This window comes from Cydia amplana, chromosome 21 (genome assembly GCF_948474715.1).
Source record: "Cydia amplana chromosome 21, ilCydAmpl1.1, whole genome shotgun sequence".
Classification (NCBI taxonomy): domain Eukaryota; kingdom Metazoa; phylum Arthropoda; class Insecta; order Lepidoptera; family Tortricidae; genus Cydia; species Cydia amplana.
In genome coordinates, this window is record NC_086089.1 from 4564906 (window position 1) to 4588446 (window position 23541).

The following is a 23541-nucleotide window of genomic DNA, read 5'->3' on the forward strand; positions in this document are numbered from 1 at the left end:
GACCGAAGTTAAGCAACGTCGGGCGGGGTCAGTACTTGGATGGGTGACCGTTTTTTTGCTTGTTTTGCTCTATTTTTTGTTGATGGTGCGGAACCCTCCGTGCGCGAGTCCGACTCGCACTTGGCCGGTTTTTCAAGATAGTTATTGATAGAAAAGGCTTAGTGCCAGTTGCACCATCATCCGTACTTGACAGGCTGATCAACGTCACCGGCGCGCCGTGGCGGTTTACTGTAAAACTCTCCATACAATAACATTTGAACTCTTTAACGAAGACAAACAGTTTGGTGCAACCGACCCTTAGTTTAAAAAAAAAACGTTTTTAGACAGACGAACTATAGGTCTTTTAACTATAGCTATAACAAATAAATATTAATTTATTAAATACCTTTAAACGAGCAATTCTTGCATATTTATTTATATATTTATTTATTTATATATTTCGGTGATCTCGGAAACAGCTCTAACGTTTTCGATAGAATTTGGTATATGGGGGTTTACGGGGGCGAAAAATCCATCTAGCTAGGTCTCTGGGAAAACGCACATTTTTGAGTTATTATGTTTTCCGAGCAAAGCTCGGTCTCCCAGATCAGATATTAAATATTAAAGAACAATTTTGCACAAATCGACCTAGTCCAACAGTAAGATGGCATGGCATGTGTTTTGGATATTAGACGACGATATAGCAGCATCCTGGTGTCACTTGACAACATCCATAACTAAGGAACAAATATTTGTGGTAAACACAAATAAATATGCCTTTACCGGGATTCGAATCCGGGACCTCCTGATGTAGGCAAGGTCACTAGCGAAGCGACTAAGGTTAAGATTAGGACACCGTCAACCCTATGAATCTATAGTATTGAGTGTAATTTAAAGAATATAAGATTGTTTAATTACTTTAATTAGCCTTAAACATTCTTATCGTATACTTTAAATTTCGGGGATCTCGGAAACGGCTCTAACGATTTCAATGAAATTTGCTATATGGGGGTTTTCGGGGGCAAAAAACCGATCGATCTAGGTCTTATCTCTGGGAAAACGCGCATGTTTGATTTTTTATATGTTTTCCGAGCAAAGCTCAGTCTCCCAAATATTTAAAAGCAAAATGCAAACTGGATTCCTACCCGCTGTACGCGCAAATAATTTCTTTACTTATGTATATACCTACATTTAATTTTATTGTAGTTATGTAAATGTGGAACCTTGATATTTTTTTACTGCGTTGTTTCCCTGGAATCCGTTGTGAATGTAGCTTGTTAATTTCTAATCGCAAATCGTAAATCAAAGTATGCGCGTCTTTAAATAACAGAATAAATACTACGTCATGGACACATGTCGCTCATATCAAGATTAAGGTGGCATTCGGATTCATACTGCGCCTGCGCTAATGCAGCGTGCAGCCGACGGCAATGCTGCACAGCAACACTGCAACAGTAACGCTGGTGGAGTCTCGATTCGAATGTAAACTTTACAGTATTTTTCTCATAGGTTGGGTACGGTTAAAGCTGTAATCTCAATAAAATTTTGCATTTGAAGGTTATATAAATTGTATTGAGATGACAGCTGTCACCTTACCCAAGCAGTTGGGTATGTAAAAATGTTATAGTGCGTGCGTTTCATACACAGACCTAGAATCCGCGCTCGCGCTTGACAGACAGCTTAAGTGTGCGAAAGGGAAGCCATCACATATATGAACATCCCTTGAGTGCGAAAGAGTCAGACTACCAATGAGAAAACGTAACCACTTTTGAGTTTGACGACGGCCGCTGACGGCCAAGAGCGTATCACGGTCATTTTCAAATTGAAAAATATACACGGATTAGGACGAAAAGTATTAAATAAAGTAATTCAGTGAAGATGGTGTCTTGTAGTGTGCCGGGTTGCAGTGTCACAGGGCCAAATAATCCAAGCAAATACTCATTTCAGAGGTTTTATGATATTCCGAGCGAAATTTTCATAACGATATTTTGTCAAATTAACAGCGTAAAAAGTGTAAGAAGCCGGTTTATACAGTTCATTATAAGTTTTTCTTCCTTTGTGTGCTAATATTTTATCATATTAGTCTATAATTTAAAATATTTGGTGTAAAAACATAATCTGTTACTTTACGCTAGGGCTTGACAAAATGTTCATATGACAGTATCGATAACTTGTCGGTATATTAATAGCTATATATAGCTGGTCAACCAAATCTTGTCAGTAAGAAAAGGCGAGAAATTCAAATTTTCTATGGGACGATATCCCTTCGCGCCTACATTTTTCAAATTTGCCGCCTTTTTCTACTGTCAAGATCTGGTTGACCAAGTATAATTATTTCTTCACAAGACATCATTAAGATTATAACCGACTTGAAATAATACCGAATGTTATACCTTTTTGAAGGTGCTCATGTTTAGCAATAAATTAAAACTTCACTGTCCAACACAGTAAGAGTTAAATTAAGATAAATCTGCAAGGATTTTGATAGCACACGCAGTGCAAGTGTTATTTATACGTCTTAATGTCGTAGAATTTTAACGTTTAAAATAACAAATTTGAAAATGTAGTCGATAAAGCAATCAAACATCGACAGATTATTAATATGTTGTAACTTGACATCACAATTTTTGATCTCACATAGACAATTTACGCACACACTTGCATTTCATTTTTGGTCACACTTTTGAAGATTGACAGTTGTTCTTGTTCATCTAATTCTATGGTTTCATAAGATTGCCGCGTTATGATTATTATGAATTAAACATTATTTTATTTACATGACTTTTCAGACCTATAGGTAGGTATATGTATTTATATAACGTATCTGCTGCTATTTTACTCTTAATAATTCTGTAATTTCTGTACATATATACCTACGAGTATAACTGTACATATAGAGGATATTTATCTGATAAACTGTAAAAAGGTAAAATGCTAAAATTTTCCCAAAATAAAAATCAACCTCTTTCTTTTCTTCTTCAAATTGTAAGTAACTTCACGCATTCATCAGGAAATGGTCACAATTTTCATATAAACCATTACGAAATGTGTCACGTCTCGTTTTAAATAATATGTTACTCGTAGGTTTGTTACACGTGCCCAGGTTGTTTACCTTTGCATCGGACAGGAAATTCTGATAAACAATAGATTTTTGCTGTTTCCGAACATTCTAATGATTGCAAACTGATTCATATTTCATAATCCTAAGTGATCGTAATTAGCAATAGCGAGTTGCAGAATATTCTCAAAATGTCCCGGAACTTTCATGAAAAAAATCTCATGCAAGTTGCCACTTAGAAAATTCCCGTTCGGATTAGGGATTATTACTTATAACTGTTGACGACTGTTTCATTTAATATTTACGTCTCTCATTTGCGTCTATTTCAATTGTCATAGTAATCGAAACTAAGTGCAAGAAGGTTTGGCAATAAACGTGCAGAAAAAATACCGAAAACATATCATAAACTTTGCTTTCGCATATTGGGGATCATCTTACTTGGGTATTAAACATTATACGCCTATACGGTATTCATTGCTATGTGTGATGATATTTTATTTATTATCTTCGGTCACTACTTATCTGTAAGCTGTATGCTTCTTGCTATCATCATTTAGTACTAAAACACACCAAATCGATAACTATGTGACCAACTTGAGCAAGAAACCGCCGCCATCTTGGAAATGATCGCTATGCACGTCAGGATTGCGCCTTCCGCGCCTAACGGTGGTTATGAAGCTTATGACACTCCTGAATCTTGAGTGCGTTTGTCTATTAATACATTGTCTTGAGTCAAGACAATTTAATAGGTAAAACTTTACTGAGATTCGTGGTCAATTGCGTTTTGCCCCAGCGTCCAACAGTGGAACAACCCCTAAGTAGTGTAACACTCAGTTTAAACACTTTAAACTATGGACGGTCAGCTATTCCTTAGTTAACTAGCTTAAGACGAAACAGGAGCTGAGATTTAAATATTTTAGGTAAATATACCCGTCTCGCTAACGAAAGCGGCTCCTAAAACTAGTGCGATAAGGACAAGGCGAAAAAACCTGCGTAAAAATCTCAAAAATTGAGGTTTCGTACTCGACTGTTTCCTCCTCCAAAACTTAACCAATCGTAACCAAATTTGGAAATCTAAATGATTATGAAATTATCTGTGTCGAACCGTTTTGCTTTTCTGGCTAATTGATATCAGTTTTGAATACCACGCCATTTTTGAAGGGCTCTAGCGCAGTGGTTCCTAACCTGGGGGTAATTACCCCCGTGGGGGTAAAACTGGTATTTTACAGGGGTAATAAGCTAACCTAATATAACAATACAACAAACGTACACGTTTTATTTTTTATTAGGTACCATTGGGTGGAGGGGTAAAATCAGGTTCCCTAGTTAGTCATAGGGGTGACCGGACTGAAAAGGTTAGGAACCACTGCTCTAGCGCCTTAAAAATCAAAAATATCAAAAAAAGCGAAACGGTCTGACACAGATATTGACAATATTATCTGTGTTGAAAAAATCATTGCTCTAGTTTCAAAGCTCACGGAGGAAACAGTCGAGTACGTTTGTATGGAGAAATGACCACTCCTGTTGCCTCTTAATCGATCATCTTGTTCGATCATGCAAGAAGGGTGTACATCTAAACTTAGAAGCTCTTATAATCCGAGGCTGAAATATGCCTTACACTGTCTACTTACTTATTTATAAAGTGATTTGTTTCGTCTAAGCTCATTTTGTATAAGTATTCCACTCCATTGAATTTTTGAAGGCCATTACTTACACTGGTTTTACTCCAGCGTTTTTTTGCATAAGGAACCGAATACTTACACCGGTTTTACTCCAGCGTTTATTTTATAAGGAACCGATACAGACACCCATTGGAATATTAACGTACAGTACATTGATACGTCCTAATATGACAAGAAGCGAAACGCAGTTATGTGCGCGCTATGAAACCTTCGACATCCGAAAACCAATCGAACCGACTTTCTCCGAACGGAAAAGTGTCCTAATTGCGCTGAACGAGTGAACTGAATGAACGAGTGAACGATTGAATGAATCGAGCGAGAATATTAATTCTTGAAGGGCTGAGAGTAACGGAGCGGGCGACGTGCCTCGGTTTTGTATATGTTGTAATGAATTGTAGTGTTCATTATTACTGTTGTCAATGGATTCTTGGTATAACTTGATGCTTATATAACTTTTTGCATAAAAACTCACTGAATAGCATGCTTGAGCAAGGTTACATGGAAAATGTCTTTCAAAACTTTAAATATATACTCTAACTTTCGTGTTTGCTCGACGTTTATGCTTTAAGAACATTTATTAATTAGTGTTTTCCTTGTATTAACATTGTTTCAACTCTGCCGTAGTTTAATCACACTCAAAATTACAAAAAAACTTTCAAAAAAGACACGGAAACCTTTAAGTGGTTAACGCTCACGTTTCATCTAGTTAACCTGTCAAAACATGACAAAAATACTGGCCATGATTTACCTACGTAAACAAAAAAATTGCAGCGAGCCCGATTGAAAATGTGACATGGGAATTCGTAGATGTATCCCACGTAATTTCGGCGGCCTTTTCATTAAATTTCTCTCAAGACGAACTTCGCAAATGACCGTGCTACACGTATTATCAATTTCTAGACAATAGCAGCCTTACCGTTGTCACATATCGGACTCGCCTTTTATCTGTTTCCCGTAAACATTCTAATCTCAATCCTATCGCCGTCGCATAAAGATACAATTCGCTTGGGCTGAGACTTTTGAAATCGTCAGAACTTATCAAGTAAGTAGACGGTAGGCAGTAATTGTCAATGGCGACACCATAAATGAGGGCTTAGAGATACGACACGGTGTAATCCAGTACCGTTGAGGCCCATTGGAGTGTGGAAGAAAGCAGCGGGACCGGCGACGTCCTCGCCATATCAATCAAAACGCTTATAATATGCGCGTGAGCACTTTATGGACGAATAAATAAGGAGTATAATCGATTGACGCGAAGGACGAGTCGGGATGGCGATAGGTCGATTTAAATTCTGAATAAGCGGGAAGGAGGAAGTCTGAGACGTGTGCGCATCTATGTCACACCTTTTCTCCGTATTTGAACTCGAGTGAACCTGAGGATTTGATGGTTTTCGTCCGGTTATCGTGATGGCCAGGGGAATAAATCAGCAGGCGATTGTTTTTGAAGCACGACTATGTTTCGCGGAGAATCGTTGATTTTATCGGTTGCCGTCCGGTTTGGATTTAGAATCGAGTTGCAATCAGAAGTAGATTTCAGATAGTAATCACTATATACCAAGTCGCTTCCCGCTGTCTGTCTGTCCCTATGTATGCTTAGATCTTTAAAACTACGCAACGGATTTAGCGTATGCGGTTTTTTTAATAGATAGAGTGATTCAAGAGGAAGGTTTATGTATAATTTGTTAACCCGTGCGAAGCGTGCGGGGCGGGTCGCTAGTCTTGAATTAAATACTTACTTAAGTAATGTATAATTATGTATTTCTTTCTACCAGCAACTATTTCGATCGCATTATAATAATGGACATAACATTACCAGAGTTCTCACATTTTTCATCTACCTCGACCATTTGAGTAAGGTATAATTCCTGGTCGTATTTCGTTCGCATTTCTTTGAACATAATACCAAGAATTCTCGCGTATAGTTTCGGTTAAAATACGACATTTTAAATACGATACGAAACAATTGAAGTGCCATGTCATCGGTTAATATCATCGAGTTGCGTTTTCGTCTAAAATCTGCATTTTTGGAAAGATGACTTCCCCGAAATGTGTTTGTATTGTACGAATACGATAGCGCGTTGAATTCCTTTTATTGGGTTGGACACTTCATTTCCAAATTGAGAGAAATGAATAAAAATGTTTCTTGACTAGGTTCTATATATCAATCACTAGCGACCGGCCCCGGCTTCGCACGGGTTAACAAATTATACATAAACCTTCCTCTTGAATCACTCTATCTATTAAAAAACCGGATGAAATCCATTGCGTAGTTTTAAAGATCCAAGCATACCTACATAGGGACAGACAACGGGAAGCGACTTTGTTTTATACGATTTAGGTAGTGACTAGCGATTTATTTGAAAATTAGGTAGATACCTAGATGAGAATTTTTCTAATACAAATAACTGTGTTTTTCTTCTACAGGGAATTATTCCATGCACCTCATTATTTTTGTAATAGGTACATATAAAACTTACTTAGTGTGATTCAATTATGTATTTTATCATGATATTTCCCAGCATTTGCCACGACTCACTTGGGGAGCCTGGGGTCCGCTCGGTAACCTATAATAATATATGGCATTTTATATACATACGTACTTATTCTAATACATATGTAGATATATTTTCATTAATATACTGTTGAAGTGCGCTATTAAGAATTTTAAGCAAATGTACCTATATAAGTATTTGTCAATTTATACCTAGATTCTAGAACAAATATAAATCTTTCTTTTAATCACACATTGAGTATATGACCTGTTTCTTTTAATACGCCGCCGGGTCGTATTACCTCAGATCTGACGGAACATGACACTGCTTACAGGTAAATACTTCATAAAATACCTAAATAAGGCATTTTAGAGTAGGCTAACTAGGAACTAGGTGTTTTACAGGACAGTCTCATTCCTATTATATTAAAATGTGGATTCATTCATCTACAGTCTCTTATCCTTCCAAACCCAAAAATCCTGTTGTACCAAAATAGGTACATAATACTCGTAGGTCATAGGTACAATAAAACGGATGCCTTTATCCAGCAATGAGACCTACTTACCTATATTGTAAATCACCTAAAACTATTCTACGATTCAAAATTAGTCTGTTCAGCCCTCTTATCCTTTCACGGCGCGAGTCCCTTGGCTAAATAAAACTTTTTGCGGCCTCCTTTGAAATTAAACAGTTTTTCGCGACTCGGGAATATTTTTATTTAGGTAATTTTTCCTCAGTGGTAATATATAACTATATGCCTAGAATATCTCTGAAACGATCTCGACCAAAATGATGAATGACTATATTTCATGGAAAACTTATAAACTCTCAGTTTCTGATTTCCTCTTTACGTAACCGGACGTATAATCTGCACTCCATAACATGTTTCTAATTCATGAATGAGATACCAATCCGGCGTCGGCAAGGTGTCTTATTCTATCACGATTAAAAAACAAAACTGTCACAAGTCTTCAACAAACCCTGAACAAACTTATACCTTGATGCATTAGAGTTAAGATGCATATTTAAATGAGGGCTGCTTATCTGTTACGGTTTAGTTTTAATTCGTGCTGTGACATTGCTGTGTTGCAATTGTTTTGCGACAATCGGCAGTTTTAGACGAAAACAATGTTTCATTGATAAATCGTAATCCGATTCGGTCGGAAATCGTTGGTTTTGTAGGAAATTCACTTTTCATAATATCCTGGAATTCATAAAATTGGGCATTTTATTTTGGAGTTAAATATTGCAATATACCTACTGGTTTTTAGCTTTCGAACTTTATTGACTGATTGTAAAAATAATAAATTTATAATAATATTCCCATTTGAGTAATGTTTATTACTTACGTACTACGTACGCTACAATTCCCATAGACATTAATCATTCCAACAATAAAACTATAACCATTAATCCTATAAAATGTAGGTTGGTAAGTACATGATGTAACGTGTTTATGTCTGGTTAAAAATGCAATCTTTCATTTGGCCAAGTTAAAGTAGGTACCTATGCCTACATTTTTACTAAACCCCTAAAACTATTTTGTAACACGTGTAGTCAATTAACCTAAACCAGTGTTTTTCAAACTGTGGGACCCCTGGGGGGTCGCGAAGCCTCCTACCAGCTGTAAGGCAATACATAAGCGAAACATTTTGTACATGTACATACTAAGGGGGTCGCGTCATGAAAAAGATCGAAAAACACTGACCTAAACCAATCTCGACGTAATTTTAGAACAAAATTTAAGATATATTTTAATATTTTTCAGCAATCTTCAACTTTTGAGTACTGAAAAGACAATTTTATGTAAAGACAAAAAATTATGTTTGACAGGTTTGCGTACCTACCGTAAAATCACTCAACTATAGTCTAAAATTAACTCATATAAGTACGAGTAGGTATATTTGTTTAAGCGTGACTATTAATTACGTAGGTATTTAAACTGTGGACCACATTTATAGTATTAGACTTTAGTTGGGTGGTTTTAAGTACGGATTAAATTGCCTAAACAATTCTGAGTCACGGCACGGTCAATCGGGAATTAACAGTGACAGCTCCAGCTGACCATTTCAGTGTTTTATCGCCAACTGATGAGACTCAGGTACATGGTGATTCATTTACACGTACGTACGTAATGTGAAAGTTCCTTGACAGTTAAGATGTCGAGTAATATTTGATGGATTATGACGTACAAATACCTAGTTATCAAACTCATTTGTTAAGGGTGATTCGTGATATATTGCAAAAGAAATGCATTTTCTTCTACAATACCTACAAGTTACCGCGTTGGAAAGACAACGCACAGCCAAGACCTTTGTAGACCTACACTAAATACCAAACCTAAACCTAAGCCTAAATTGGGAATTAAAGTGTAAATCGTAGGTTTTGGCGTTAGTCTACGTATTGACATGAATTATATTGCGTCTATCGTGTAAATTTGACACAGATATTTCTCTCAAACAAGATGCCTTTAGGTTTTAGCTGGGTACCTGACTGGGGTTATGTGTGACCCCAAAATGCCGATTAAATTGAAGGGACAGGTCTATAAGACCATCATTAGACCTGCCCTTCTGTACGGCAGCGAGACTTGGCCTTTACTATAGCGGCACAAGCAGGAACTGCGTGTCACGGAAATGAAGATGCTGCGGTGGATGTGCGGAGTTTCACGCAAGGATCGCGTCCGAAACGCCCACATCCGGGGTAGTCTTGGCGTCCGTGACATCGCTGACAAACTGCAAGAGTGCCGCCTTCGTTGGTATGGCCACGTCTCGCGCAGACCGGCAAGTTACGTGGGTAACAAATGCCTGGCCATGCCGCCTCCTCCCGGTACGGGAAGAAAAGGCCGGCCCAGGAAGCGATGGCTTGATGTCGTTAAGGAGGACATGCGTGCCAACGGACTCACCACCAGGGACGCCGAAGATCGGGCAAAGTGGACACGAAGGAGTCGGAAGGCGGACCCCGGGTCCTCGCGCCCCGCGCGGGGGCACAGCTGGGATTGACGCCAGGATGATGATGATGATGATGACCTATCTAATATCTACCCGTTTGACACAATATTTACTTTTTCAGTAAGTACCTAAGTTTCAAGCGAGCAAAGTCTAAGACACGTAAGTCGCTCATTACTGCCGAAGTATCGATTACAAGTTATCTTTCTTAATCTAAATACCTAAAGATAAACCTGCTATAGAGCGAGCAACCGAGAACAGCCATAAAAACAACGATATCTTCTAACGTGACTCACCTGCAAATATCTATAACTCTATGTATATTTTAACGCGTTAGGAGAAAAGGGCTTATATTTACTAGAATCCTGCAAACATAGGTCGTTTCAGAACAGAGAAATGTGCAGGCTTTAGACTAGGGTGTCGACGGCACTATTGATTTTTATGCCCTAACCGCGGCAGACTATGCAAATAATGGAATACCTACGTAGTTGAAACACTTGTGTACGTGCGACAGAATCTTTCGAGACAAAGGGCATGATGATGAATCAGATAAAAAGCTTTGTTTTGTAACTAATAGCGATCGATATTGTTGTGGAGTCGTTTCGGGTTTTGGTTGCGCGCGCCATCTGTTGCCAGGTAGCAGAACATGCGACAAAGAAAGCAGTTTCAAAGATTGTTTAGCGTAATTTTAGTTAAAACCCGGCTTGGTAACATGACGAATTGAATAATACAATGCAAATCTATTAACTGATTGACGTACGTGTAACCTCGCACCCACAATGAGTGTTACATCTCATTGTATTATTTTAATAAAACCATCTACATTAGTATTACCAACGAACCGGCTGAGTCACCCATTGTAGAGTTTTCTTGGAATAGGAAAATGAAAGCAATGCGTTATTCAAACAGAGAATCAATCGTAATCACACTGTTTTGTCGTTGCAGAAATCAAAACAGAAGAGGTCATCAGGGAGGCGAAGATCGAGACGAACGAGATGGAAGACATGAGGGCGGAGAAACAGGAACCTAGAGTGACAAGGACAACAAGCATCGACAGCGATAATCGCTCGGACAGGAGCGAGGAGGAAGACTCTAGGAGAGCGCGCAAAAGGGCTGCGTCAACATCACCATCCCCAATGCCACTCGACAAAATATTCGCCCGATTCGAATGCCCGAAATGCGGCCAACATTTTGAATCCGGCAACGCCTGTGATCTCCACCGCTTCACCGTCCACGGAGACGAAACGCGCGGCTTCAACGATCTCACCTTCGTAGATTTCTCCAGCAAAAAGTTCCCCGAAATAGCGCGAGGAGTCTGCGAGCGAAACCCTCACGTTTCCATCACAGAACAGAGGTACAGGTGCGAGATGTGCTCTAGAGACTTCCCATGCAGGCAGGCCTTGGACATACACAGGAAAACCTGTGCTGATCCCGTCAGTATGCAGAGCCCGGAACGCATCGATCGTAGAGAAGACTTCTTTGCCAAACTCGACTTGAGAAATCGATACGGTATTCCCGGCACGTTAACACCTCCCATGGAACGCTTCACGCCCAAATTCGAAGATTCCCATTACACAGGCAACGGCATCCGTCACATTGATGCTGCGAGAGACTTGGCCGATATCCAGTCTATCTTAAACGTTACTTCAACTGGAAGTCTCTTAGAAAGACTTACCGGCACTAGAGTGCCTTTGGAAAGTTCGGTCTTGACCCCTCCAGATACTGTTGGTAAGGAGAGAGAACAAGAGGAGACGCAAGACAACTTCGCTGCTGAGTTCAGGCGAATGAAACTCAGAGGTGAATTCCCTTGTCGATTATGCCCAGCCAAGTTTCCTAATCTTCGAGCTTTGAAAGGCCATAATAGAGTTCATCTAAGTGGAACCGGACCTGGGCCTTATCAGTGCAACATGTGCCCCCACGCGTCTCTAGACAAAGCAGCTTTGGTAAGACACATGAGAACACACAACGGTGACCGCCCGTACGAATGCGCCGTCTGCAACTACGCCTTCACTACCAAAGCTAACTGCGAACGGCATCTCAGGAATCGTCACGCCAAAGTCACTAGAGAAGACGTCAAGCGCTCAATCATCTACCATCCTTCAGAGGATCCTAACAATGATGAGGTCAACTCCAAGCTAGCTCGTGACGAAGTGAAGAGATCTCTAGCTTTTCAGTCACCGCCTGAGTCCGACAGACGCCCTGAACCCACCGGACGCGACACCCCTCTGTCTCACTTTACGCCTAGCTTCATCACCGATAGACACCCCGTCGCATCGCTAACTCCAAAACCTTTAGTAGATCTACCTATCGTACCTAGAGACCCAGAGCCGCCTGCGCCTAGAATCAAAGTAAAAGGCATCGGGCAGCTGAGGCAAATACCCGAGTTCAGGCCTCCAGAGTTCCCCATTAAAAACAACGATGACCTTGACAACTATGACGAAGAGACGCCAGTGGATCTCAGCACCAACGACAACTGTGACGTTCTTGATCTCAGTAAAAAGAAGCGTGATGTAGAAGATGTGGAACCTAAAACCAACTCTCGACCGGCGTTTGAACCTGATCCCGCCGCTGTCGCCGCGTCCACTTTCGAGAAGACTCAATTCCTGCTAGCACAACAGAGACTCTTCGAGACTTCCCTCCCCAAAATTGACCCTTCCTACTACGCTACTCAGCTATCGCAACTGTACGCCTCCGTCCCAGGTCTACCAGGTTTACCCGGCCTCCCGCCATCCTTTCCTATCAACCCCTACTTTCTTCAACCATCTTTTTTTCCCCACCCATCTGATTCCCAAGAGCTGGCGGAAATAAAGCAGCGTATCCAGAAAGAAATCATCCGCGGCTTGAGCATGTCTGGTGGTAGACTCGTGACCGGTGAGCAGGAACCTCAGCCTAAACAGGAACCGGAAGAAGAGGAACCAACTCGAGACAGCTCTCCAGTCCCGCCTCCCCGCCCTGAATCTCCGCCTCGGCCGTTAAACAATTTAATCCAGCAGAACGATTCAGTTAAAATGGTGATCAAAAACGGCGTGCTAATGCCTAAGCAGAAACAGCGGCGATACCGCACGGAAAGACCATTCTCATGCTCGCAATGTTCAGCTCGCTTCACGCTCCGCTCGAATATGGAGCGTCACGTCAAACAGCAGCACCCTCAGCACTGGAGCGTGCGTCGACCAGCGCCGCGAGCGCCACCGTACCCTTCATCAGACTCTCTAGCTGACCGAGTCAAGTTCGCGCTCCTAGCTCGACATTTAGAGCGACCGATTCAGCAAGATCGCTCGCCAATCCGTCGCGATTCCGACGAAGTCGCCGATAACGAGGAAGACACTCTAGTTATAGACGAAGAGCCTGAAGTTAAGACAGAGCACCGCGCCGCGCATCTGGTCGCTGAGGAAATCCTAATGGCCTCGCGGCAGCAGGAGTTACATAAGGACTTTGATCTCAAGATTGCGGGGAATTTGATCAACAAGCCGGCGCCTATAGTCGAGAAGGCTGAAGGTCAGGATGTCCCGGTGCCGGTGGAACCGCTGATGGTGGCGGTGGTGCCGACCAGGAGTGATGAGGAGGAGGATGAGGAGGGGCTGGTTGCGTCTACTAGCGAGGGCAACAACTCCGGGAGTGATGAAAACAAGTAAGTATTGCTTACTAAACTTAACACTTTTGTAAGCTGGTATATTTACGAAATTTTATTACACCCAGGGGCGTATTTACCCTAGGGCCATCCGGGCCATGGCCCGAGCCAACCCTCAGGGGCGACATGGGGCGGCATATGCCGCCCCTAGCGGATTGCATTTTGTTTTTCTTCCTTGACTTCTGGGGCGGCGAAACGTATTGGCCCGGGACGCCAAATTTCAAAATACGCCCCTGATTACACCTATCTACCTAGATACAATAAAGTTTAATATTTATTAAAAAAAGTTACTTACAGTCTTGTAAGATAAGCACTGACACACTATGACCACCACAATCTTGAAGCACTGAAATAAATTCACTTTTGAAATAATTTTTACACCCACTGACTGTTATTTAATTCAACAAGATATTCGTAAGTCAGATAGGTAAAAATTTTGTAGGATTGTGCTTATATTATACAAGATATTTAATGTGTATATAATGTCATATACAGGGTGTAATCAAAAACGTGATACAAGATAATCAAACCTGAATCTTTCATGATTTTGAACAACTTTTACTATGTCAATAACAGTCTGTCAAAAAGAAAGATGTTTACTAACATGTATACTGGGTCAACCAAATCTTGTCAGTAAATAGGAACAAAAAAAACTATACTCATCCTTTTCTTTTGGGTGCTAGTACTAGAGTAAGACAAAGATAGTATGATTCTCTCTGTCTATGTTTGAAATCAAACAGACCTTTGACACACTATAAAAATAAATAATTTACTAATAAAGTCTCGATAATAGTTCTTTCGAGTGTTAATTGTATTATCCATCCACCGAAGTGAAAACGCGCTTTACTTTAAAAAATTATACTATTAGTGCTGGTTTAAACACAAGCAAATTCTATATACTGACGAACCACCTTGTTTTAGATCGGACGCGGACACGAGCGCCCAACCGCCCAAGAAGAAGTCCGCGTACAGCCTCGCCCCTAACCGCGTCTCTTGCCCCTACTGCCACCGGAAATTCCCCTGGTCCTCATCCCTCCGTCGCCACGTCCTCACGCACACAGGGCAGAAACCCTTCAAATGCCCGCACTGCCCTTTACTTTTCACTACCAAATCCAACTGCGACCGTCATCTTTTGCGAAAGCATGGCGGCTCAGCGAGAGCTATATTAGCCGAGCCTATAGAAGCAGTGTCCCCGCCAAGCGATGTCCGAACCGTCCCCGAAAGACCGTTCAAATGCGCTTCCTGTCCTACCAGCACGTTTTCTTCTCTAGAAACCTTAAAGAAACACATGTCCTCGCGCCACGGCACTGGGGAATCCCAGCCAGAATCACCTAATCCTGAAGATGAGACTCCGAATGGGGAGTTGTCTTTCAAGTGTCACTTGTGTGAAGGGTCGTTCGGGGATCGGGGCGGCGCGCTGCGGCACCTGGCGGGCGCGCACGCGGCGGAATACGGGCAGCTGGTGGGCAAGGGAGCGCTCGACGCGGCCAGCGACCGCAGCGAAAGCGCCGATGATGACGAGAAGGGGAAACTCCCGGATCATGCTAATAGAAAGGTCAGTGTTCACTTTAAAAGATGAGACTCCGAATGGGGAGTTAGCGTTCAAGTGTCAGTTATGTGAAGGGTCGTTCGGGGATCGGGGCGGCGCGCTGCGGCACCTGGCGGGCGCACACGCAGCGGAATACGGGCAGCTGGTGGGCAAGGGAGCGCTCGACGCGGCCAGCGACCGCAGCGAAAGCGCCGATGATGACGAGAAGGGGAAACTGCCGGATCATGCTAATAGAAAGGTCAGTGTTCACTTTAAAAGATGAGACTCCGAATGGGGAGTTAGCGTTCAAGTGTCAGTTATGTGAAGGGTCGTTCGGGGATCGGGGCGGCGCGCTGCGGCACCTGGCGGGCGCACACGCAGCGGAATACGGGCAGCTGGTGGGCAAGGGAGCGCTCGACGCGGCCAGCGACCGCAGCGAAAGCGCCGATGATGACGAGAAGGGGAAACTGCCGGATCATGCTAATAGAAAGGTCAGTGTTCACTTTAAAAGATGAGACTCCGAATGGGGAGTTGTCGTTCAAGTGTCACTTGTGTGAAGGGTCGTTTGGGGATCGGGGCGGCGCGCTGCGGCACCTGGCGGGCGCGCACGCGGCGGAATACGGGCAACTGGTGGGCAAGGGAGCGCTCGACGCGGCCAGCGACCGCAGCGAAAGCGCCGATGATGACGAGAAGGGGAAACTACCGGATCATGCTAATAGAAAGGTCAGTGTTCACTTTAAAATGTCTGGGAGACCGAGCTTTGCTCGGAAAACATAAAAACTGAAAAATGCGCGTTTTCCCAGAGATAAAACCTAGCTAGATCGATTTTTCACCCCCGAAATTTCATCGAAATAGCAAATTTCATCGAAATCGTTAGAGCCGTTCCCGAGATCCCCGAAATATATATACATATAAATAAATATACAAGAATTGCTCGTTTAAAGGTATTAGATTAGATAGATAGATATATTAATAATAAAAACGGGTCACTCACGTATTTTAAGTCGAAAACGCTCGACATGTTTCTCTCCGTACCGAGGGGCGTCATCGGGAGCTTGCGCTAACGGTATCTCACGGAAGTTTTGTTATTTAATGTGTTTACTTTGATATTTTTTTGTGTGTGGGTGAAAACATCCTTAAGAAATTTAGCCTCTTTATTGTTTGGTCGCATGTGGCCATTATTATTATTTGTTACTTTTTATCACACTTGCTAGCCAAAGCGGTTCGTAAATCCAAAATTTGGACCTAAAGCTGAAATGTTCATCCGAAATTAGGCAGAAGTATTTTTTCCTCACAAGTGTGGTGAAGAAGTTGTTTTAATTAAGCCCTCCCTTTCGGCTTCGGGCTCATTCGTAAATTCTTGTTTACCCCCTTTAATAAACAATTGCAATAAAATCTCACTAATTTTTACCCTAAACACGAATGAAAAACATGTTTTTCATATGTAAGTATATTTGCTATTGGTTACTATAATTTCGTTTGACTTTTTTCAAGTTTTGGCTGTTGGTTATTATTATATAAAAGTTATCACTGTTATCAGCGAAAAACTAATTCAACACAATTTTTTGAAACCCACTAACTCCAATAAATAATTTCTTTATTCAGACAATATAATACATCCACATTTGTTACTCGGCTACTTATAAACCAGGTTAATTGTACTTACATATCTTAATATCATTCGGCTTAAAAAAATCTAAACCCTCTTCAACCCGTACTAACCCCCCATTATCCTCAGGTGGTCTGCGCGTTCTGCGTGCGCCGCTTCTGGTCCGCGGAGGACCTGCGCCGGCACATGCGCACCCACTCGGGCGAGCGGCCCTTCGCGTGCGACCTCTGCAGGCGGCGATTCACCCTCAAACACAGTATGCTCCGACACCGGAAGAAGCATAGAGATGAGACTGATGATGAGGAGCCCACGCTGCCGGATACTCCTCAGACTGTTGGCAATGGGTGAGTATTGTGATCAGGGATGTTGCGAATATCCGCATCCGCAACCGCGGAACTTCCGCATTATTTTGAACATCCGCATCATACGGGCTCTGCAGGCGGCGGTTCACCCTCAAACACAGTATGCTGCGACACAGGAAGAAGCATAGAGATGAGACTGATGATGAGGAGCCCACGCTGCCGGATACTCCTCAGACTGTTGGCAATGGGTGAGTATTGTGATCAGGGATGTTGCGAATATCCGCATCCGCAACCGCGGAACTTCCGCATTATTTTGAACATCCGTATCATACGGGCTCTGCAGGCGGCGGTTCACCCTCAAACACAGTATGCTGCGACACCGGAAGAAGCATAGAGATGAGACTGATGATGAGGAGCCCACGCTGCCGGATACTCCTCAGACTGTTGGCAATGGGTGAGTATTGTGATCAGGGATGTTGCGAATATCCGCATCCGCAACCGCGGAACTTCCGCATTATTTTGAACATCCGTATCATACGGGCTCTGCAGGCGGCGATTCACCCTCAAACACAGTATGCTGCGACACCGGAAGAAGCATAGAGATGAGACTGATGATGAGGAGCCCACGCTGCCGGATACTCCTCAGACTGTTGGCAATGGGTGAGTATTGTGATCAGGGATGTTGCGAATATCCGCATCCGCAACCGCGGAACTTCCGCATTATTTTGAACATCCGCATCATACGGGCTCTGCAGGTGGCGATTCACCCTCAAGCACAGTATGCTGCGACACCGGAAGAAACATAGAGATGAGACTGATGATGAGGAGCCCACGCTGCCGGATACTCCTCAGACTGTTGGCAATGGGTGAGTATTGTGATCAGGGATGTTGCGAATATCCGCATCCGCAACCGCGGAACTTCCGCATTATTTTGAACATCCGCATCATACGGGCTCTGCAGGCGGCGGTTCACCCTCAAACACAGTATGCTGCGACACAGGAAGAAGCATAGAGATGAGACTGATGATGAGGAGCCCACGCTGCCGGATACTCCTCAGACTGTTGGCAATGGGTGAGTATTGTGATCAGGGATGTTGCGAATATCCGCATCCGCAACCGCGGAACTTCCGCATTATTTTGAACATCCGCATCATACGGGCTCTGCAGGTGGCGATTCACCCTCAAGCACAGTATGCTGCGACACCGGAAGAAACATAGAGATGAGACTGATGATGAGGAGCCCACGCTGCCGGATACTCCTCAGACTGTTGGCAATGGGTGAGTATTGTGATCAGGGATGTTGCGAATATCCGCATCCGCAACCGCGGAACTTCCGCATTATTTTGAACATCCGCATCCGCATAAAATCGATGCGGATTTAATGCGGATGCGGATGTGGAACAGGTCGGTACAGGAACGTCTTAGCATCGGCGTAAGTGCTAGACTGCTAGGTAATTTAGTCATTAACCAAAAAAACCTATTAGAAATGAGCAGTCAAGCACAGTATGCTGCGACACAGGAAGAAGCATAGAGATGAGACTGATGATGAGGAGCCCACGCTGCCGGATACTCCTCAGACTGTTGGCAATGGGTGAGTATTGTGATAGTACAAGTTCATAGTGCCAACAAGGTCATAGACACCAGGGATGTTGCGAATATCCGCAACCGCAACCACGGAACTTCCGCATTATTTTGAACATCCGCATCTGCATCCGCATCATACGGGCTCTGCAGGCGGCGGTTCACCCTCAAACACAGTATGCTGCGACACCGGAAGAAGCATAGAGATGAGACTGATGATGAGGAGCCCACGCTGCCGGATACTCCTCAGACTGTTGGCAATGGGTGAGTATTGTGATCAGGGATGTTGCGAATATCCGCATCCGCATCCGCAACCGCGGAACTTCCGTATTATTTTCAACATCCGCATCCGCATAAAATCGATGCGGATTTAATGCGGATGCGGATGTGGAACAGGTCGGTACAGGAACGTCTTAGCATCGGCGTAAGTGCTAGACTGCTAGGTAATTTAGTCATTAACCAAAAAAACCTATTAGAAATGAGCAGTCAAGCACAGTATGCTGCGACACAGGAAGAAGCATAGAGATGAGACTGATGATGAGGAGCCCACGCTGCCGGATACTCCTCAGACTGTTGGCAATGGGTGAGTATTGTGATAGTACAAGTTCGTAGTGCCTATAAAGTCATAGACAATAAGTAATATAAGCCAATTAGCACGTAAAGTTTAGCCGTTGGCACAGAATAAATAATAGTACTAAGTACAGAAGACTCATGCACTCTCTAACAAAACGCGTCTGTTACGATCAGCACAGATATGGCCGCTAGGTGGCGACAGCGCCACGCGCGGCTTATGGCTTTCCCCAAAATTGGGGCCGAACGGATGTACTTTTAGCTACCTGTAGCAAAGCGACGAAATCGCGGAGTGAGACGCGCCTGCAGTTAGTGCTAATTGATTGAAATAAATAAATGAAATGAAATAGTTCAACCGTGACAATAGTTTCAAACTATGTAATCGGACTATCATGAACCGAGGCGAAACACGCAGCATAAGACAAAAAGAAATGGCGGCGCGCTGTTGACGATCTTTGACTCACATAGGAGACATGGGACTTTCAAGTCAGTCACTACTGTACACGTAGTAGGTAAACTACCTTACACATTTTAATCGTCAAGTAGAAGTGAGATAATATGTCGTGTGCTGATATGTTTAATTGACTATTCTAACATGTAACATGGATGTGTATTTTCTTGGCGTTTTCATATACGAGGGGCGTTCAAAATATTCTCGGTATTGATATCTTACGACCTCTTCTAAAATTTCTTTCGTTACTGGCCGCTAAGGTTTATTCATTGACATTAAAAAAAAGTATAATTCGAACCGAGATAGTCTTTTGTTTTTCTGCAATTGCTGAACAAACATGAACATCATGTGCGAATTGACAATGATAACTAAATTAGAACATCGATGCGTGATAAAATTCTTGACAAAACAGGGTAAAAATCAAAAAACCATAAAAGAGGAAATGGATTGTGTTTACCGTGAGTCTGCTCCTTCTTTATCTACCATTCAAAAGTGGTCAAGCGAGTTTAAACGCGGAAGGGAGAGTATTGAAGATGACCCTAGACCTGGCCGGCCTGTAGTAGCTACTTCACAAGAAAATATTGATAAAGTGGAAAAACTTATATTGGAAGATGGTCGAGTGAAGGTAAAATCTATAGCACAAGCATAGGACTCGCAATCGCCATTTTGAGTAGCGTGACTTTATATTTAGTTCCCAAAAGTATAGCAGATGTCTCTAGTAGTGTCAAATGTTGCAATAAGTGTGATTCTGTATCAATGCCATGTGACGGGTTGGAATGACAACTATCGTCATGCTCTCGTCTTGCCTCAATGTTGATAATATATTTCGTGAGATGGCGCTTCGACCATACCCCGTACTGAATTCGTTTCATTTGACGCATTTTTTTTTGATGTTTGATATTAAAAAAATATAAATATATTCATTCATATAAAATATAAATATAATAGCATTAGCGATGTCTTACTAATTTTAATAACTCGTAATACATTTTTCTGTCACATAATATTAATGTTACCGACGCGCGGTAACACGATACATTACATTTATAGTACATTATTGCAGAGGCCGGGAAAGAGCAATTCGTGGATGAGTTTCGATTTTGTCGGACGACGCGAAGCGGAGTCCGACAAAGAAGACGAATCCACGAATTGCTATTCCTGCCGAGGCATATATAGTGCTTTTCTCCAAACATGCGAGGAAATAAGCTCAAATAATAATTATTTAAGCATCAAGCATCACTCAAATCGAACCTTCACATCAAGAATGTCAAAAACAATTCCCCTCTAATTAATTTTTAAAAGTTAAAGGCACAAACTTATTCGGCCATTCAGTACCATTCAATATTCGTTCATTCAATATAATTGTGCAATATAGTTGGTCAAACCAATTTGTCAGTTAGTAAGAACCAGGAAAACTATACCCATCCTATTCTTTTGGGTGCTAGTACTAGAGTAAGACAAAGATAGTATGATTCTCTCTGTCTATGTTTGAAATGAGATAGTCCTTTGACAAACTATAAAAGCTTTAATATTAACACGGATTTAGATCCTTAAAAAATATATAAAAATAATCTTTGATTTTATTAAGCAGTATTCGCACGATCAGACACGAGCACAACGGTCTTGTAAGAACGAGACATGAAAGGCTTACTATCTCACTCTATCCTATAGCTTGAAATGATAGCTGATCGGGTCGTGTAGACGCGGCTCGCGGCTATAATAATTGGCTGTTTACGTTTTTTATTTTTAAAAAGTAAAAAACACTACAGTAATAAGTTATTACTGTAGTGTTTTTTTACTTCCCGTCCGCTAGAAAAGGACAGCGATAGTTTGATTTTTTTAAATTAGAGTTTGACAATAACGAAGATCTTCCCGTACTATTTTTGCTACAATAAGGTGAACATTTCCGAGCATATTGGAGAAAAGTATTTTTACCTATTTGTAATATATTTGATAAAGTTCTATTTTTTTATTGACATATTTATTTACACTGGGTACCATGACAACCTCAAATATTATACTCAACATATGTAACAAGTGCGAGTTGGACTCGCGCACGGAGGGTTCCGCACCATCAACGCGGCCAAGTGCGAGTCGGACTCGCCCATGAAGGGTTCCGTATTTAGGCGATTTATGACGTATTAAAAAAAAAACTACTTGCTAGATCTCGTTCAAACCAATTTTCGGTGGAAGTTTACATGGTAATGTACATCATATATTTTTTTTAGTTTTATCATTCTCTTATTTTAGAAGTTAGGGGGGGGGGGGGACACACATTTTACCACTTTGGAAGTGTCTCTCGCGCAAACTATTCAGTTTAGAAAAAAATGATATTAGGAACCTCAATATCATTTTTGAAGACCTATCCATAGATACCCCATACGTATGGGTTTGATGAAAAAAAAATTTTTGAGTTTCAGTTCGAAGTATGGGGAACCCCAAAAATTAATTGTTATTTTTCTATTTTTGTGTGAAAATCTTAATGCGGTTCACAGAATACATCTACTTACCAAGTTTCAACAGTATAGTTCTTATAGTTTCGGAGAAAAGTGGCTGTGACATACGGACGGACAAACAGACGGACAGACAGACAGACATGACGAATCTATAAGGGTTCCGTTTTTTGCCATTTGGCTACGGAACCCTAAAAATAGAGCAAAACAAGCAAAAAACGGTCACCCATCCAAGTACTGACCCCGCCCGACGTTGCTTAACTTCGGTCAAAAATCACGTTTGTTGTATGGGAGCCCCACTTAAATCTTTATTTTATTCTGTTTTTAGTATTTGTTGTTATAGCGGCAACAGAAATACATCATCTGTGAAAATTTCAACTGTCTAGCTATCACGGTTCGTGAGATACAGCCTGGTGACAGACGGACGGACGGACAGCGGAGTCTTAGTAATAGGGTCCCGTTTTTACCCTTTGGGTACGGAACCCTAAAAAGGTAAGTAATGCATAAAGGCGTATCCAGACTAGTCAATTTTTCGCCAGTCTGATAAAATTCTCCGATCGAATCAGGCCGAGCGGACGCAAATACCAATTTGATTCCCCGATCAAATAAGCAGGTGCGGACACAAAAATGCCAATTTTCACAGTAATTATCTATGGAATGCAAATTGGTGATTTAATTTGTGTACCTACGTGTGGATGCTAAATGAGATTGGCCAATTAGTGGGTATCCAGACGGGACTGATCAAATCAGTCGATTTGTTCAGGAAAATATTTGGCCAATCTTATCTTGCCTAGCGTCCACACGTACAGAAATTAAATCACCAATTTGCATTCTACTATGAAATTTGTCATTTTTGTGTCAATGTGATGTGATCGGGGAATCAAATTGGTATTTGCGTCCGCACGGCCTGATTCGACACGAGAATTTGATCAGATTGTAAAAAGTACGTACAGATCCTAGCATTCCATAGATACTAGCTTCGAAAATTGGCATTTTTGTGTCCGCACCTCCTGATTTGATCGGGCAATCGAATCAGTGAGCCAAATTGCCGTTTGCGTCCGCACCTCCTGATTCGATTCCCTTCCCTTCCAGATTGGTGAAAAATTGACTAATCTGGATACGCCTTTACGTATTTGACGTATCAAAGATATCTTTGAAAAATCGAATATAGGTATAGATCAGTAAATAGGAACAAAAAAAACTATACTCATCCTTTTCTTTTGGGTGATAGTACTAGTGTAAGACAAAGATAGTATGACTCTC

General features: G+C 41.9%; 2 protein-coding genes across 2 annotated transcripts in view; both read left to right on the plus strand.

The window, feature by feature from the left end:
- The window catches only part of LOC134658185 (disintegrin and metalloproteinase domain-containing protein 10-like), a 392100-nt gene that overhangs the window by 293745 nt on the left and 74814 nt on the right, over window positions 1-23541 (plus strand). The gene's annotated exons all lie outside the window — the stretch shown is intronic.
- Window positions 1-23541, plus strand: part of LOC134657853 (ras-responsive element-binding protein 1-like) — a 53305-nt gene that overhangs the window by 17107 nt on the left and 12657 nt on the right. The window contains exons 3-5 of the mRNA XM_063513431.1: window positions 11102-13784; window positions 14706-15339; window positions 17051-17265. Of these exons, the coding sequence (XP_063369501.1) occupies window positions 11102-13784; window positions 14706-15339; window positions 17051-17265 (3532 nt within the window). The remainder of the gene's footprint in view (window positions 1-11101; window positions 13785-14705; window positions 15340-17050; window positions 17266-23541) is intronic.